The sequence below is a fragment of the Taeniopygia guttata genome, chromosome 16 (genome assembly GCF_048771995.1).
Source record: "Taeniopygia guttata chromosome 16, bTaeGut7.mat, whole genome shotgun sequence".
Classification (NCBI taxonomy): Eukaryota; Metazoa; Chordata; class Aves; order Passeriformes; family Estrildidae; genus Taeniopygia; species Taeniopygia guttata.
Genome location: NC_133041.1, coordinates 5091901 through 5106322, shown reverse-complemented (window position 1 = coordinate 5106322; position 14422 = coordinate 5091901). Strand labels below are relative to the sequence as shown.

The 14422-nt window shown below is 50.4% G+C and overlaps 1 protein-coding gene across 1 annotated transcript; it reads right to left on the bottom strand.

Annotated features, from left to right (window-relative positions):
• Positions 1-1538: 1538 nt before the first annotated feature.
• Positions 1539-12744, bottom strand: LOC121470792 (uncharacterized). Its single transcript, XM_072936399.1, has 5 exons — positions 12524-12744; positions 8277-9213; positions 4542-4708; positions 3095-3778; positions 1539-3052 (listed from the first exon to the last, which is right to left on the bottom strand). The coding sequence occupies exons 2-5, from the start codon at positions 9148-9150 to the stop codon at positions 1631-1633; spliced, it is 3147 nt and encodes a 1048-aa protein (XP_072792500.1). The 5' UTR covers positions 9151-9213; positions 12524-12744; the 3' UTR covers positions 1539-1630.
• Between the last annotated feature and the right edge of the window lie 1678 nt (positions 12745-14422).

The following is a 14422-nucleotide window of genomic DNA, read 5'->3' as shown; positions in this document are numbered from 1 at the left end:
GGGATTTTGGGGTGGGATTTGGGTTTTGGGGGGTGGGGGAGGGGCGGGATTTGGGGGTGGGGGAGGGGCTGCGCCAAAGGGGGGGGATGCGGAAAAGGGGGCGGGGATTGAAGGGGGGGAGGGGTTTGGGGGAAAATGGGTGATTTTGGGGCATTTTGGGGCATTTTGGGGGATTTGGGGCATTTTGGGGGGATTTTGGGGGGATTTTGAGGATTTTGGGGGGATTTGGGGGATTTTGGGGAGATTTGGGGGGATTTGGGGGAATTTAAAGGAGATTTGGGGGATTTTGGGTCATTTTGGGAGATTTTGACAGAATTTGGGGAGATTTTCAGGCATTTGAGGGAGTTTTGGGGGATTTTGCAGCATTTTGAGGAGATTTGGGGGGATTTTGGGGATTTGGGGGCATTTTAGGGAGATTTTAAGGAGATTTGGGGGATTTGGGGGGATTTTGGGGCATTTTGCGGAGATTTTGGGGGATTTTGGCGCATTTGGGTGGATTTCGGGGGATTTGAGGGAGATTTGGGGGATTTTGGGGAGATTTGGGGGGATTTGGGGGAATTTTGGAAGAATTTGGGGGGATTTTGAGGATTTTGGGGAGATTTGGGGGATTTTGGTGCATTTGGGTGGATTTTGGGGGATTTGAGGGAGATTTGGGGGATTTCGGGTCATTTTGAGGAGATTTGGAGGGATTTTAGCAGAATTCGGGGGGATTTTCAGGATTTTGGGGGATTTGAGGGAGATTTGCAGGATTTTGGGGCATTTTGGGGAGATTTCGGGGGATTTTGGGGATTTTGAGGATTTTGGGGGATTTGAGGGAGATTTGGGGGATTTTTGGGGATTTGAGGGGATTATTGGGGAGGTTTGGGAAGAAAATTGGGGGTTCTGGGGGGATTTTTGGGGGATTTTTGGCCATTTTGGGAACTTTTCTGGGACATTTTTTGGGGAACAATTTTGGGAATTTTAGGGACCATTTTGGGGATTTTCAGGGACCTTTTTCGGGCAATTTTTTTTGGGGCATTTTCGGGGCCGTTTGGGGAAGATTTTTTTTGTAATTTTGGGAACATTTTTGGGACTTTTGCGAACATTTTTGGGAAATTTTTTTTGGAATTTTGAGGACATTTTTGGGACTTTTGGGACCATTTTTGGGTCCATTTTGGGAACATTTTTTTTGTAATTTTGGGAACATTTTTGGGACTTTTTGGAACATTTTTGGGGCCATTTTTGGGAACATTTCTGGGACATTTTTGGGGCCATTTTTGGGGAATTTTGGGAACATTTTTGGGACTTTTGGGAACATTTTTGGGTCCATTTGGGGAACATTCTTTTGTAATTTTGGGAACATTTTTGAGTCATTTTTGGGTCCATTTGGGGAACATTTTTTTGTAATTTTGGGAACAGTTTTGGGACTTTTGGGATCATTTTTGGGAACATTTTTGGGGCCATTTTTGGGAACATTTTTGGGACTTTTGGGTCCATTTTTGGGAACATTTTTGGGAAATTTTGGGCCCTTCCCCTCCCCCAATCAGCCGCAGCCGCCGTTGCTGACTCAGCGTTTATTGACCGACCACGCCCCCAAACGAAGCCCCGCCCACCCGAACAAACCCCGCCCACCCCGCGAAGGGGGCGGGGCTTAGGCGCTGCCCGAGGGGGCGGGGCCGTGACGTCGCTGGTGCCGCCTTAGCCCCGCCCCCGACGCGAAGCCCCGCCCACACAGCGCGCAGCGGAAGGGGCGGAGCTTCGCCGCCATCTTGGAGTCGGCCGTGTCGGTACTGGCGGCCATATTGGCGGCGGCCATATTGGTGGCGGCCATGTTGGTGTCGGCCATCTTGGTTTCCAACATGGCGCCCATATTGGTGGCGTCCATATTGGTTTCAGCCATTTTGGATTCCAACATGGCGGCCATGTTGGTGTCCGCCATTTTGGTTTCCAACATGGCGGCCATGTTGGTGGCGGCCATATTGTTTCCTCCAATGGCGGACATATTAGTGTCGGCCATATTGTTTCTCTTAACGCCGGCCATATTGGTGTCGGCCATATTGTTTCCTCCAATGGCAGCCATATTGGTGTCGGCCATATTGTTTCCTCCAACGGCAGCCATATTGCTTCCTGCAATGGCAGCCATATTATTGTCCGCCATATTGTTTCCTCCAACGGCAGCCATATTGTTTCCCCCAATGGCGGACATATTAGTGTCCGCCATATTGTTTCCCGCAATGGCAGCCATATTGTTTCCTCCAATGGCGGCCATATTAGAGTCCACCATATTGTTTCTCTTAACGCCGGCCATATTGGTGTCGGCCATATTGTTTCCCGTAACGGCAGCCATTTTGCTTCCTCCAATGGCGGCCATTTTGACGTCCACCATAGTGACATCAGCCATATTGCTCCTGCTGATGGCAGCCATTTTGACACCCGCCATTTTGACGTCAGCCATATTGACGTCAGCCATATTCCTCCCGCCAACAGCTGCCATTTTCACTTCCGCCATATTGCTCCCGCCAATGGCAGCCATTTTGACGTCCACCATTTTGATGTCAGCCATTTTGACGTCAGCCATATTGCTCCTGCTGATGGCAGCCATTTTGACGTCCACCATATTGACGTCAGCCATATTGCTGCCCCCAATGGCAGCCATTTTGGCATCCGCCATATTGTTCCTGCCAATGGCAGCCATTTTGACGTCAGCCATATTGACGTCAGCCATTTTGCTCCCAACCACCGACATTTTGACGTCAGCCATATTCCTCCCCCCAACGGCAGCCATATTGACATCTGCCATATTTCTCCCAACAGCCGCCATTTTGACATCCACCATATTGACGTCCGCCATATTGCTCCCCCCAACGACCGCCATTTTGACGTCGGCCATATTGACGTCAGCCATATTGTTCCCCCCAATAACCGCCATTTTGACGTCCACCATTTTGACGTCAGCCATATTAACGTCAGCCATTTTGCTCCCAACGGCAGCCATATTGACGTCCGCCATATTGCTCCCACCAACGGCCGCCATTTTGACGTCAGCCATTTTGACGCCCGCCATATTGATGTCCGCCATATTACCCCCCCCACCACCCCCCAAATCCCCCCCCACCGCCCCCTCCTCCCTCCCGTGCGTCCTCTCGTGCTTCCTCAGCCCCGACGCTCCCCCGAACCCCTTCCCACACCTCCCACACGCGAACGGCCTCTCCCCGGAATGCGTCCGCCGGTGCTTCCCCAGCGCCGCCCTCTCCCCGAACGCCTTCCCGCACTCCCCACAGCGCCACGGCCTCTCCCCGGAGTGCGTCAGCCGGTGCCGCTTCAAATCCCACGACGCCACGAACGCCTTCCCGCACTCCCCGCACCGCCACGGCCTCTCGCCGGTGTGCGTGCGCCGGTGCACCGCCAGATCCGCCGGCTGCCGGAAGGCCTTGCCGCAATCGGCGCAGCCGTGCGGTTTCAGGCCCTGGTGGGCGCGCTGGTGGCGGCGGAAGCTGGAGGGGTCGGCGAAGGTGCGGCCGCACTGCGGGCACAGGTAGGGGCGCTCGCCGGTGTGGACGCGCTGGTGGCTCTGGTAGGACGAGAGCTGCGTGAAGGATTTGCCGCAGAGGCGGCACGGGAAGGGCTTGGCGGCCGCGTGGATGCGCTGGTGGCACGACAGCGACGACGAGCGGCCGAAGCTCTTGCCGCACTCGGCGCACAGGTACGGGCGCTCACCTGTGGAGGGTGGTACAGGTGTCCTCAAGTGTGTCACCAACCCCCAGGTGTGCCCAGGTGTGCCCAAAATGTACCCAAAATGTGCCCAGGTGTGCCCAAAATGTACCCAAAATGTGCCCAGGTGTGCCCCAGGTGTGTCCCAGGTGTGTCTCTACTCCTCAGGTGTGTCCCAGGTGTATTTTGGGTGTCCCAGGTGTGCTCAGGTGTGCCCAAAATGTACCCAAAATGTGCCCAGGTGTGCCCAGGTGTGCCCCAGGTGTGTCTCAGGTGTCCCAGGTGTGCCCAGGTGTGTCCCAGGTGTATCTCAGGTGTGTCTCAGGTGTATTTTGGGTGTCCCAAGTGTGTCCCAGGTGTGCCCAGGTGTGCCCAGGTGTGTCTCAGGTGTGCCCAGGTGTGTCCCCAGGTGCGTCCCAGCTGCCCCAGGTGTCCCCAGGTGTGTCCCAGGTGTGCCCAGGTGTCCTCAGGTGTGCCCAGGTGTGTTTTGGGTGTGCCCAGGTGTGTCCCAGGTGTGCCCAGGAGTGCCCAGGTGTGTCCCAGGTGTATTTTGGGTGTCCGCAGGTGTGCCCAGGTGTGCCCCAGGTGTCCCCAGGTGTATTTTGGGCCTCACCTGTGTGTGCCCCACATGTGTCCCCATGCCCCAGGTGTGCCCAGGTGTGTCCCAGGTGTGTCCCAGGTGTATTTTGGGTGTCCCAGGTGTGTCCCAGGTGTCCCCAGGTGTGTCTCAGGTGTGTCTCGGTGTCCCCAGGTGTGTCCCAGCTGTCCCCAGGTGGGTCCCAGGTGTGTCTCTACTCCCCAGGTGTGTCCCAGGTGTCCCCAGGTGTGGCCCAGGTGTGTCTCAGGTGTGCCCAGGTGTGTCCCAGGTGTGCCCAGGTGTCCCCAGGTGTGTCCCAGGTGTATTTTGTGCCCAGGCACGGGAAGGGCTTGGCGGCCGCGTGGATGCGCTGGTGGCACGACAGCGACGACGAGCGGCCGAAGCTCTTGCCGCACTCGGCGCACAGGTACGGGCGCTCACCTGTGGGGGGGGGAGTGAGATGGGTGATGCTGGGTGTGGTCCAGGTGTGTCCCAGGTGTCCCCAGATGTGCCCCAGGTGTGTCCCAGGTGTCCCCAGGTGTATTTTGGGTGCCCCCAGGTGTATTTTGGGTATCCCAGGTGTGTCCCAGGTGTATTTTGGGTGCCCCCAGGTGTATTTTGGGTGTCCCAGGTGTCCCCAGGTGTGTCTCAGGTGTCCCCAGGTGTGTCTCAGGTGTCCCCAGGTGTGTGCCCAGGTGTGTCCCAGGTGTCCCCAGGTGTGTCTCAGGTGTGCCCAGGTGTGTCCCAGGTGTATTTTGGGTGTCCCAGGTGTGCCCCAGGTGTGTTTTGGGTGTCCCAGGTGTGCCCAGGTGTGTCCCAGGTGTGTCCCAGGTGTCCCCAGGTGTGTCTCTACTCCTCAGGTGTGTCCCCAGGTGTGTCCCAGGTGTGTCCCAGGTGTGCCCAGGTGTCCCCAGGTGTGTCCCAGGTGTGCCCAAGTGTATTTTGGGTGTTCCAGGTGAGTCCCAGGTGTGCCCAGGTGTATCCCAGGTGTATTTTGGGTGCCCCAGGTGTGTCCCAGGCGTGCCCAGGTGTGTCCCCAGGTGTATTTTGGGTGCCCCAGGTGTGCCCAGGTGTGTCCCAGGTGTGTCCCAGGTGTCCCCAGATGTGTCCCAGGTGTCCCCAGGTGTGTCCCAGGTGTATTTTGTGCCCAGGCACGGGAAGGGCTTGGCGGCCGCGTGGATGCGCTGGTGGCACGACAGCGACGACGAGCGGCCGAAGCTTTTCCCGCACTCGGCGCACAGGTACGGGCGCTCACCTGTGGGGGGAGGTGACATGGGTGTGGTCTAAGTGTGTCCCAGGTGTGTCCCAGGTGTGCCCAGGTGTGCCCAGGCGTGCCCAGGTGTGTCCCAGGTGTGTCCCAGGTGTGTCTCAGGTGTATTTTGGGTGTCCCAGGTGAGTCCCAGGTGTGCCCAGGTGTGTCCCAGGTGTGCCCAGGTGTGCCCAGGTGTGTCCCAGGTGTATTTTGGGTGTCCCCAGGTGTATTTTGGGCCTCACCTGTGTGTGCCCCACGTGTGTCCCCATGCCCCAGGTGTGCCCAGGTGTGTCCCAGGTGTATTTTGGGTGTCCCCAGGTGTGCCCAGGTGTGTCCCAGGTGTCCCCAGGTGTATCCCAGGTGTGCCACAGGTGTGTCTCAGGTGTGCCCAGGTGTATTTTGGGTGTCCCAGGTGTCCCCAGGTGTGTCTCTACTGCTCAGGTGTGTCCCAGGTGTGTCCCAGGTGTGTCCCAGGTGTGTTTTGGGTGTCCCCAGGTGTCCCCAGGTGTGTCTCTACTCCTCAGGTGTGTCCCAGGTGTATTTTGGGTGTCCCCAGGTGTATTTTGGGCCTCACCTGTGTGTGCCCCACGTGTGTCCCCATGCCCCAGGTGTGCCCAGGTGTGTCCCAGGTAAATTTTGGGTGTCCCCAGGTGTGCCCAGGTGTGTCTCAGGTGTGTCCCAGGTGTATTTTGGGTGTCCCCAGGTGTGCCCAGGTGTGCCCCAGGTGTGCCCAGGTGTATTTTGGGTGTCCCAGGTGTGCCCAGGTGTACTTTGGGTGTCCCCAGGTGTATTTTGGGTGTCCCCAGGTGTATTTTGGGCCTCACCTGTGTGTGCCCCACGTGTGTCCCCATGCCCCAGGTGTGCCCAGGTGTGTCCCAGGTGTGCCCAGGTGTGTCCCAGGTGTATTTTGGGTGCCCCAGGTGTGTCCCAGGCGTGCCCATGTGTGCCCAGGTGTGTCTCAGGTGTGCCCAGGTGTCCCCAGGTGTGTCCCAGGTGTATTTTGGGTGCCCCAGGTGTGTCCCAGGCGTGCCCAGGTGTGTCCCAGGTGTGTCCCAGGTGTCCCAGGCGTGCCCAAGTGTGTCCCAGGTGTGTCTCAGGTGTGTCCAAGGTGTATTTTTGGGTCCCCCCAGGTGTATTTTGGGTGTTCCCAGGCGTGTCCCAGGTGTGTCCCAGGTGTGCCCCAGGTGTGTCTCAGGTGTGTCTCTACTCCCCAGGTGTGCCCAGGTGTGTCCCAGCTGTGTCCCAGGTGTGTCCCAGGTGTGTCCCAGGTGTGTCCCAGGTGTATTTTGGGTGTCCCAGGTGTGCCCCAGGTGTGCCCAGGTGTGCCCCAGGTGTGTCTCTACTCCTCAGGTGTGTCCAGGTGTGCCCAGGTGTGCCCAGGTGTGTCTCAGGTGTGTCTCTACTCCTCAGGTGTGCCCAGGTGTATTTTGGGTGTCCCCAGGTGTATTTTGGGCCTCACCTGTGTGTGCCCCACGTGTGTCCCCATGCCCCAGGTGTCCCCAGGTATGTCCCAGGTGTCCCCAGGTGTGTCACCATCTCCCAGGTGTGGCCCAGGTGTGTTTTGGGTGTCCCCAGGTGTGCCCAGGTGTGCCCAGGTGTGTCCCAGGTGTGCCCAGGTGTATTTTAGGTGTCCCCAGGTGTACCCCAGGTGTATTTGGGCCTCACCTGTGTGCGCCCTCAGGTGGTTGCGCAGTGCCCCAGGTGTGTCCCCGTGCCCCAGGTGTCCCCAGGTGTGTCCAGGTGTGTCCCAGGTGTATTTTGGGTGTCCCAGGTGTCCCCAGGTATATTTTGGGTGCCCCAGGTGTATTTTGGGTGCCTCAGGTGTATTTTGGGTGTCCCCAGGTGTATTTTGGGTGTCCCCAGGTGTATTTTGGGTGTCCCCAGATGTCCCCAGGTGTGTCCCAGGTGTGCCCAGGTGTCCCCAGGTGTGTCTCAGATGTGTCCCCAGGTGTATTTTGGGTGCCCCCAGGTGTATTTGGGTCTCACCTGTGTGCGCCCTCAGGTGGTTGTGCAGTGCCCTACGTGTGTCCCCATGCCCCAGGTGTGTCCCAGGTGTGTGCCCAGGTATGCCCAGGTGTATTTTGGGTGCCCCCAGGTGTATTTTGGGTGTCCCAGGTGTGCCCAGGTGTGCCCAGGTGTGCCCAGGTGTCCCCAGGTGTATTTCGGGTGTCCCCAGGTGTATTTTGGGTGTCCCAGGTGTGCCCAGGTGTGTCCCCAGGTGTGCCCAGGTGTGCCCAGGTGTGTCCCAGGTGTCCCCCAGGTGTAATTTTGGCTGTCCCCAGGTGTATTTTGGGTGCCCCAGGTGTATTTTGGGTGTCCCCAGGTGTCCCCAGGTGTGCCCAGTTGTATTTTGGGTGCCCCAGGTGTGTCCCAGGTGTATTTGGGCCTCACCTGTGTGCGCCCTCAGGTGGTTGCGCAGTGCCCCAGGTGTGCCCAGGTGTCCCAGGTGTGCCCAGGTGTGCCCAGGTGTGCCCAGGTGTGCCCAAAATACCCCCCAGGTGTGCCCAGGTGTGTCCCAGGTGTGTCCCAGGTGTGCCCCAGGTGTGCCCAGGTGTGCCCAGGTGTGCCCAGGTGTGTCCCAGGTGTCTCAGGTGTGTCCCAGGTGTGTCCCAGGTGTCCCAGGTGTGCCCCAGGTATATTTTGGGTGTCCCCAGGTGTGCCCCAGGTGTATTTTGGGTGTCCCCAGGTGTGCCCCAGGTGTATTTTGGGTGTCCCCAGGTGTGTTTTGGGTGCCCCCAGGTGTATTTTGGGCCTTACCTGTGTGCGCCCTCAGGTGGTTGCGCAGGTCCTTGCGCTCGGCGTACGCTTTGGGGCAGGAGCCGCACCTGTGGGGGCGGAGCCCCGCGTGGGCCCTCAGGTGCTTCCGGAAGGCTCCGGCCTGGGCGAAGGCCTTGGGGCACTGCGGGCAGGTGAGGGGGCGCTCACCTGGCCGGGGACCCTCACCTGGCCGGGGACCCTCACCTGGCCGGGGACGCTCACCTGGGTGGGGCCAATCACCTGAGTGGGCGTGGCCAGCGCCAGGTGAGTTGTGGGTGGGGCTTGGGGCGGGAATTACGTCACCAGGTGAGTTGTGGGCGGGGCTTGAGGCGGGAATGACGTCACCAGGTGAGCTGTGGGCAGGGCTTGAGGCGGAAATGACGTCACCAGGTGAGTCCCGGGACCCGCCAGGTGAGCTGTGGGCGGGGCTTGGGGTATAAATGACGTCATTAGGTGAGCTGTGGGCGGGGCTTGAGGCAGGAATGACGTCACCAGGTGAGTCCCGGGAGCCACCAGGTGAGTTCTGGGCGGGGTTTAAGGGGGTGGGCGTGGCCAAGGTGGCGGTGACGTCACCAGGTGAGTCCAGGGAGCCGCCAGGTGAGCTGTGGGCGGGGCTTGGGGTATAAATGACGTCACCAGGTGAGCTGTGGGCGGGGCTTGAGGCGGGAATGACGTCACCAGGTGAGCTGTGGGCGGGGCTTGAGGCGGGAATGACGTCACCAGGTGAGCTGTGGGCAGGGCTCGAGGTGGCAATGACGTCACCAGGTGAGCTGTGGGCGGGGCTTGGGGTATAAATGACGTCACCAGGTGAGTTGTGGGCGGGGCTTGGGGCGGGAATGACGTCATCAGGTGTGTTGTGGGCGTGGCCGGGCATGGCTCCGCCCCCCAGGTGCGCTCAGGGCGTGGCCGGAGCCTCCAGGTGCATCATGGGAAGGGTCTGGAGGGGGAAAAATTTGGGTTTTTTGGGGTTTTTTTCAGGTTTATTTTTTTTTAAATTATTTTTTGGGGTTTTTTGGGGTTTTTTAAATTATTTTTGGGGTTTTTTTTGGTTTTTTCTTCAGGTTTTTTTTTTAATTATTTTTTGGGTTTTTTTGGGTTTTTTCTTAAAGTTTGTTTTTTTTTAAATTATTTTTTGGGGGTTTGGGGTTTTTTTTTCAGGTTTGGTTTTTTTAAATTATTTTTGGGGCTTTTTCAGGGGTTTTTTTGGGTTTTTTCTTCAGGTTTTGGGTTTTTTTTAATTATTTTGGGGGGTTTTGGGGTTTTTTTGGGGTTTTTTTCAGTTTTTTTTTTTAATTATTTTTTGGGTTTTTGGGGTTTTTTCTTCAGGGTTTTGTTTTTTTTTAATTATTTTTTGGGGTTTTTTTGGGTTTTTTTTTGTTTTTTTTTTTTAATTATTTTTTGGGGTTTTGGGGGTTTTTTGGGGTTTTTCTTCAGTTTTTTATTTTTTTAATTATTTTTTGAGGTTTTGGGGTTTTTTTGGGGTTTTTTTTCAGTTTTTTTTTAAATTATTTTTGGGGCTTTTTCGGGGGTTTTTTTGGGTTTTTTCTTCAGGTTTGTTTCTTTTTTAATTATTTTTTGGTGTTTTGGGGGTTTTTTTGGTTTTTTTTCCCTTTTTTTTTTTTATTATTTTTTGGGGTTTTGGGGTTTTTTTGGGTTTTTTCTTCAGGGTTTTTTTAAAATTATTTTTGGGTTTTTTTTTTGTTTTTTCTTCAGGTTTTATTTTTTTTTAATTATTTTTTGGGGGTTTTTGGGGGTTTTTTTGGGTTTTTTTTCAAGTTTGTTTTTTTTAAATTATTTTTTGGGTTTTTGGGGTTTTTTTTGGTTTTTTCAGGTTTGGTTTTTTTTAATTATTTTTTGGGGTTTTGGGGTTTTTTTGGGTTTTTTTTTCAGGTTTGGTTTTTTTAATTATTCTTTGGGGTTTTGGGGTTTTTTTGGGTTTTTTTCTTCAGGTTTTTTTTTTTAATTATTTTTGGGATTTCGGGGATTTTTGGGGGTTTTTTGGGGTTTTTTTTTTCAGGTTTTTTTTTAATTTTTTTTTTTTTTAGGGTTTTGGGGTTTTTTTTGGTTTTTTTTTGCTTTTTTGGGTTTTTTCCCGGATTTTTTTTGGGGTGTGGGACGGGAATTTTGTGAGGGGGGAGGGGTCCCCAAATTATTTTTTGGGGGGAAAATTTGGGAATTCCCCGGATGGGAGATGGGCCGAAATTTCCCATTTTTGAGGTTTTTGCGGTTTTTTAATTTGGTTTTTTTTAAATTTTGTTTTTTGGGGGGTTTTTTGGGTTTTTTTTGTTTTTTTCAGGATTTTTTGAGGTGGATGTGGGGGAGGGGTGAGAAATTCCCATTTTTGGTTTTTTTAAAGATTTTTTTCAAGGTATTTTTTTGGTTTGGATTTTTTTATTATTATTTTTTAGTATTTTGGGGTCTTGGGGATTTTTTTCTATTTTTGGCTTTTTTTGTTGGTTTATTTTTTACTTTTTTGTTGGTTTTTTTTGGCCTTTTTGTTGGATTTTTTTTTTCTTTTTTTGTTGGTTTTTTTTTGGCTTTTTTGGTGTTTTTTTTCCCTCTGATTTTTTTTGGGGGGGTGGGGGAGGGACGGGGACCCCAAATAAAATTTTTGGGGGTAAATTTGGGAATTTTTGGGGTGGGGGAGGGGTGGGAAATCCCATGTGGATTTTAAAAATATTTGGGGTATTTTTGGTACTTTTTGGGGTTTTTTTTTGTTTGGGGTTTTTTTTTTTTTTGTATTTTTGGGGTTTTTTTTGGATTTTTTTTGGGTTTGGGTTTTTTTTTTGGGTTTTTGGGGTTTTGGGTATTTTTGGGTTTCTTTCAAGGCTTTTTTTGTATTTTTTGGATTTTTTGTTTGGGGATTTTTTGGGGTTTTTTTTTGTATTTTTGGGATTTTTGGGGATTTTGTTTGGGGATTTTTTGGGTTTTTTTTTTTTTTGTATTTTTGGGATTTTTGGGGATTTTTTGTTTGGGGACTTTTGGGGGTTTTTTTTGCATTTTTGGGATTTGGGGGAATTTTTTGTTTGGTGATTTTTTTGGGTTTTTTTTTTTTGTATTTTTGGGATTTGGGGATTTTGTTTGGGGATTTTTGGGGGTTTTCTTTTGGATTTTTGGGATTTTTGGGGATTTTTTTGTCTGGGGATTTTTTGGGGTTTTTTTTTTGTATTTTTGGGATTTTTGGATTTTTTGTCTGGGGGTTTTTTGGGGTTTTTTTTGTATTTTTGGGATTTTTTGGTATTTTTGGGTTTTTTTCGGGGTTTTTTTTTTTGTATTTTTGGGATTTTTGGGGATTTTTTTGTTTGGGGATTTTTTGGGTTTTTTTTTTCTATTTTTGGGATTTTTAGGGATTTTTTTGTTTGGGGATATTTTTGGGGTTTTTTTTTGTATTTTTGGGATTTTGGGGATTTTTTTGGGGTTTTTTTTGTATTTTTGGGATTTTGGGGGAATTTTTTGTTTGGGGATTTTTTGGGGGTTTTTTTGTAATTTTGGGATTTTGGGGGATTTTTTTGTTTGGGGATTTTTTGGGGTTTTTTTGTATTTTTGGGATTTTTGGGGATTTTTTGTTTGGGGATTTTTTGGGGTTTTTTTTTGTATTTTGGGGATTTTGGGGAATTTTTTGTTTGGGGATTTTTTGGGGTTTTCTTTTGTATTTTTGGGTATTTTTTTGTCTGGGTATTTTTTGGGCTTTATTTTTTGTATTTTGGGGGGTTTTTTTGGGTTTTAGGGGATGTTTCCTTTGGGTTTTTTTGGGCTATTTTTGCTTTTTTGGGAGGATTTTTTTCTGTGATTTTTTGTTTGTGTTATTTTTTTTTTTAATTTTTGGGGCTTTTTTCCCCAAAATTTTTATTGTGGGGTGTGGGGGAGGATCTGGATGATTTTGGGTTGCAAAAATGGTGAAAAATTCCCTTTTTTTTGTTTTTTTCGCGTTTTTTTCACGTGGGAATTCTTTTGGTTTTTTATTGGAATTTTTCTTTTTTTTAAGTTTTTTGTGCTTTTGGGTTTTTTTCTGCCTTTTTGCCTATTTTGGGTTTTTTTTGGGGGGGTTTTTTTGGGGCATTTTTTGATTTTTCTTTTTTAAATTTTCGTATTTTTGGGCCTTTTTTTTGCCTTTTTTTTGGCTTTTTTTCCCCAAATTTTTTTCGGGGGGGTGGGGGAGGGGCAGGATGACATTGGGGGGTGGGGGAGGGGCTCCCAAATCCCCAAAAACCCCCAAAAATCCCCCAAAAAACCCAAAAAATTCTTACCTGGAGCGGCGGCAGCGCCGGAGCCGCGGTGGGGGAGGGGCGGAGGGGGCGGAGCTTCCGGGGAGGGCCCCGCGCTGATTGGCTGAGCCCGGAGACGGCGAAGGCGCTGATTGGCTGAAATGGGGGATGGGGAAAAGGGGGCGTGGCAAAAGCGCTTCCGCATCGCGGGTGGGGGAGGGGCGGGGGGAGGGGCGGGGGGATTTTTGGGGGGATTTTGGGAAATTTTGGGGGGATTTTGGGAAATTTTGGGGTTTTTTGGGAGGATTTTGGGGTTTTTTGGGAGGATTTTGGGGTTTTTTGGGAAGATTTTGGGGTTTTCGGGAAATTTTGGGGGTTTTGGGTTTTTTAAAGGGGATTTTGGGTTTTTTAAAGGGGATTTTGGGAAATTTTGGGGGGATATTGGGAAATTTTGGGGTTTTTTGGGAAGATTTTGGGGTTTTGGTGTTTTTAAAGGGGATTTTGGGGTTTTTAAAGGGGATTTTGGGAAATTTTGGGGTTTTTTGGGAGTATTTTGGGGTTTTGGGGAAATTTTGGGGGTTTTGGGATTTTTAAAGCGGATTTTGGGATTTTTTGGGGTTTTTTGGGAGGATTTTGGGGTTTTGGGGAAATTTTGGGGGTTTTGGGGTTTTTAAAGGGGATTTTGGGATTTTTTGGGGATTTTTGGGAGGATTTTGGGAGTTTTGGGGAAAATTTGGGGGTTTTGGGGTTTTTAAAAGGGATTTTGGGAAATTTTGGGGGTTTTGGGGTATTTAAAGGGGATTTTGGGGTTTTTAAAGGGGATTTTGGGAAATTTTGGGGTTTTTCGGGAGGATTTTGGGGTTTTTAAAGGGGATTTTGGGAAATTTTGGGTTTTTTTGGGAAGATTTTGGGAGTTTTGCGGAAATTTTGGGGGTTTTGGGGTATTTAAAGGGGATTTTGGGGTTTTTAAAGCGGATTTTGGGAAATTTTGGGGTTTTTTGGGAAGATTTTTTGGGTTTTGGGGGAAATTTTGGGGGTTTTGGGGTTTTTAAAAGGGATTTTGGAATTTTTTAGGGTTTTTTTTGAGGTGGTTTATGGTTTTTAATGAATTTGGGATTTTTAGAAGGTTTTGGGTATTTTTGGTGCAGCTTTGGGGTTTTTTTTAAAGATTTTGGAATTTTTAGGGAGATTTGGGTTATTTTGGGGGTATTTTAGAATTTTTGGGGTGTTTTTGGGTGTTTTTGGGGTTTTCTGAGGTGCTTTTGAGTTTTGGGGGTATTTTAAGACATTTTGGGGTTTTTTGGGGGGGATTTTGGGTTTTTAGGGGGGATTTGGGTTTTTGGGGGTATTTTAAGAAAATTTGGAGGTTTTTTGGGGGCGATTTTGGGTTTTTAGTGGGAATTTGGTATTTTTTGGGTTTTTTTTTACTTTTAAGGGGGTTTGAGAATTTTTTGGGGGGGATTTTGGGTTTTTTGTGGGGATTTGGGATTTTTTGGGATGGTTTCGTGTTTTGAGAGGATTCGTGGATTTTTTTTTTTTTTTTTTTTTGTATTTTGGTGTTTTTAGGGTGATTTTGGCATTTTTTGGCTTCCTGGTGCTTTTTTCGGAGTGTTTTGATTTTTTTTTGATTTTTGGGAGTGATTTGGGTGAAATTTTGAATTTCTGGATTAAATTTGGGTCAATTTGATGCAATTTCGGTTTTTTTTTTTTTTTTTCAGGGGAGGGGAGAGACGAAGCCCCAAAACCAAAATTTCCCCAAATTTTTTGGGGAATTTTTTTGGGAATTTTTCCCCCAAAAACAACAAACCCAAACCCGACTCGGGGTTCTGCATCTCCACCACCTTTTATTGCCCAAAATCCCCCCAAAAATCCCCAAAATCGGCGGGTGGGGGAGGGGCCGACCCCTTTTCCCCCCCTCCCCCCACCCCAAATTTTTTTTAG

Excerpts from the sequence above, each read along its gene's own strand:
- LOC121470792 (XM_072936399.1), bottom strand. The coding sequence starts at position 9,150 with ATGCCCGGCCACGCCCACAACACACCTGATGACGTCATTCCCGCCCCA. Across the intron at positions 4,709-8,276 it reads CCACCTGAGGGCGCACACAG|GTGAGCGCCCGTACCTGTGC; the intron begins GTAAGGCCCAAA and ends CCCCCCCCACAG. Across the intron at positions 3,779-4,541 it reads CACACCTGGGACACACCTGG|CATTTTGGGTACATTTTGGG; the intron begins GCACACCTGAGA and ends CACACCTGGGCA.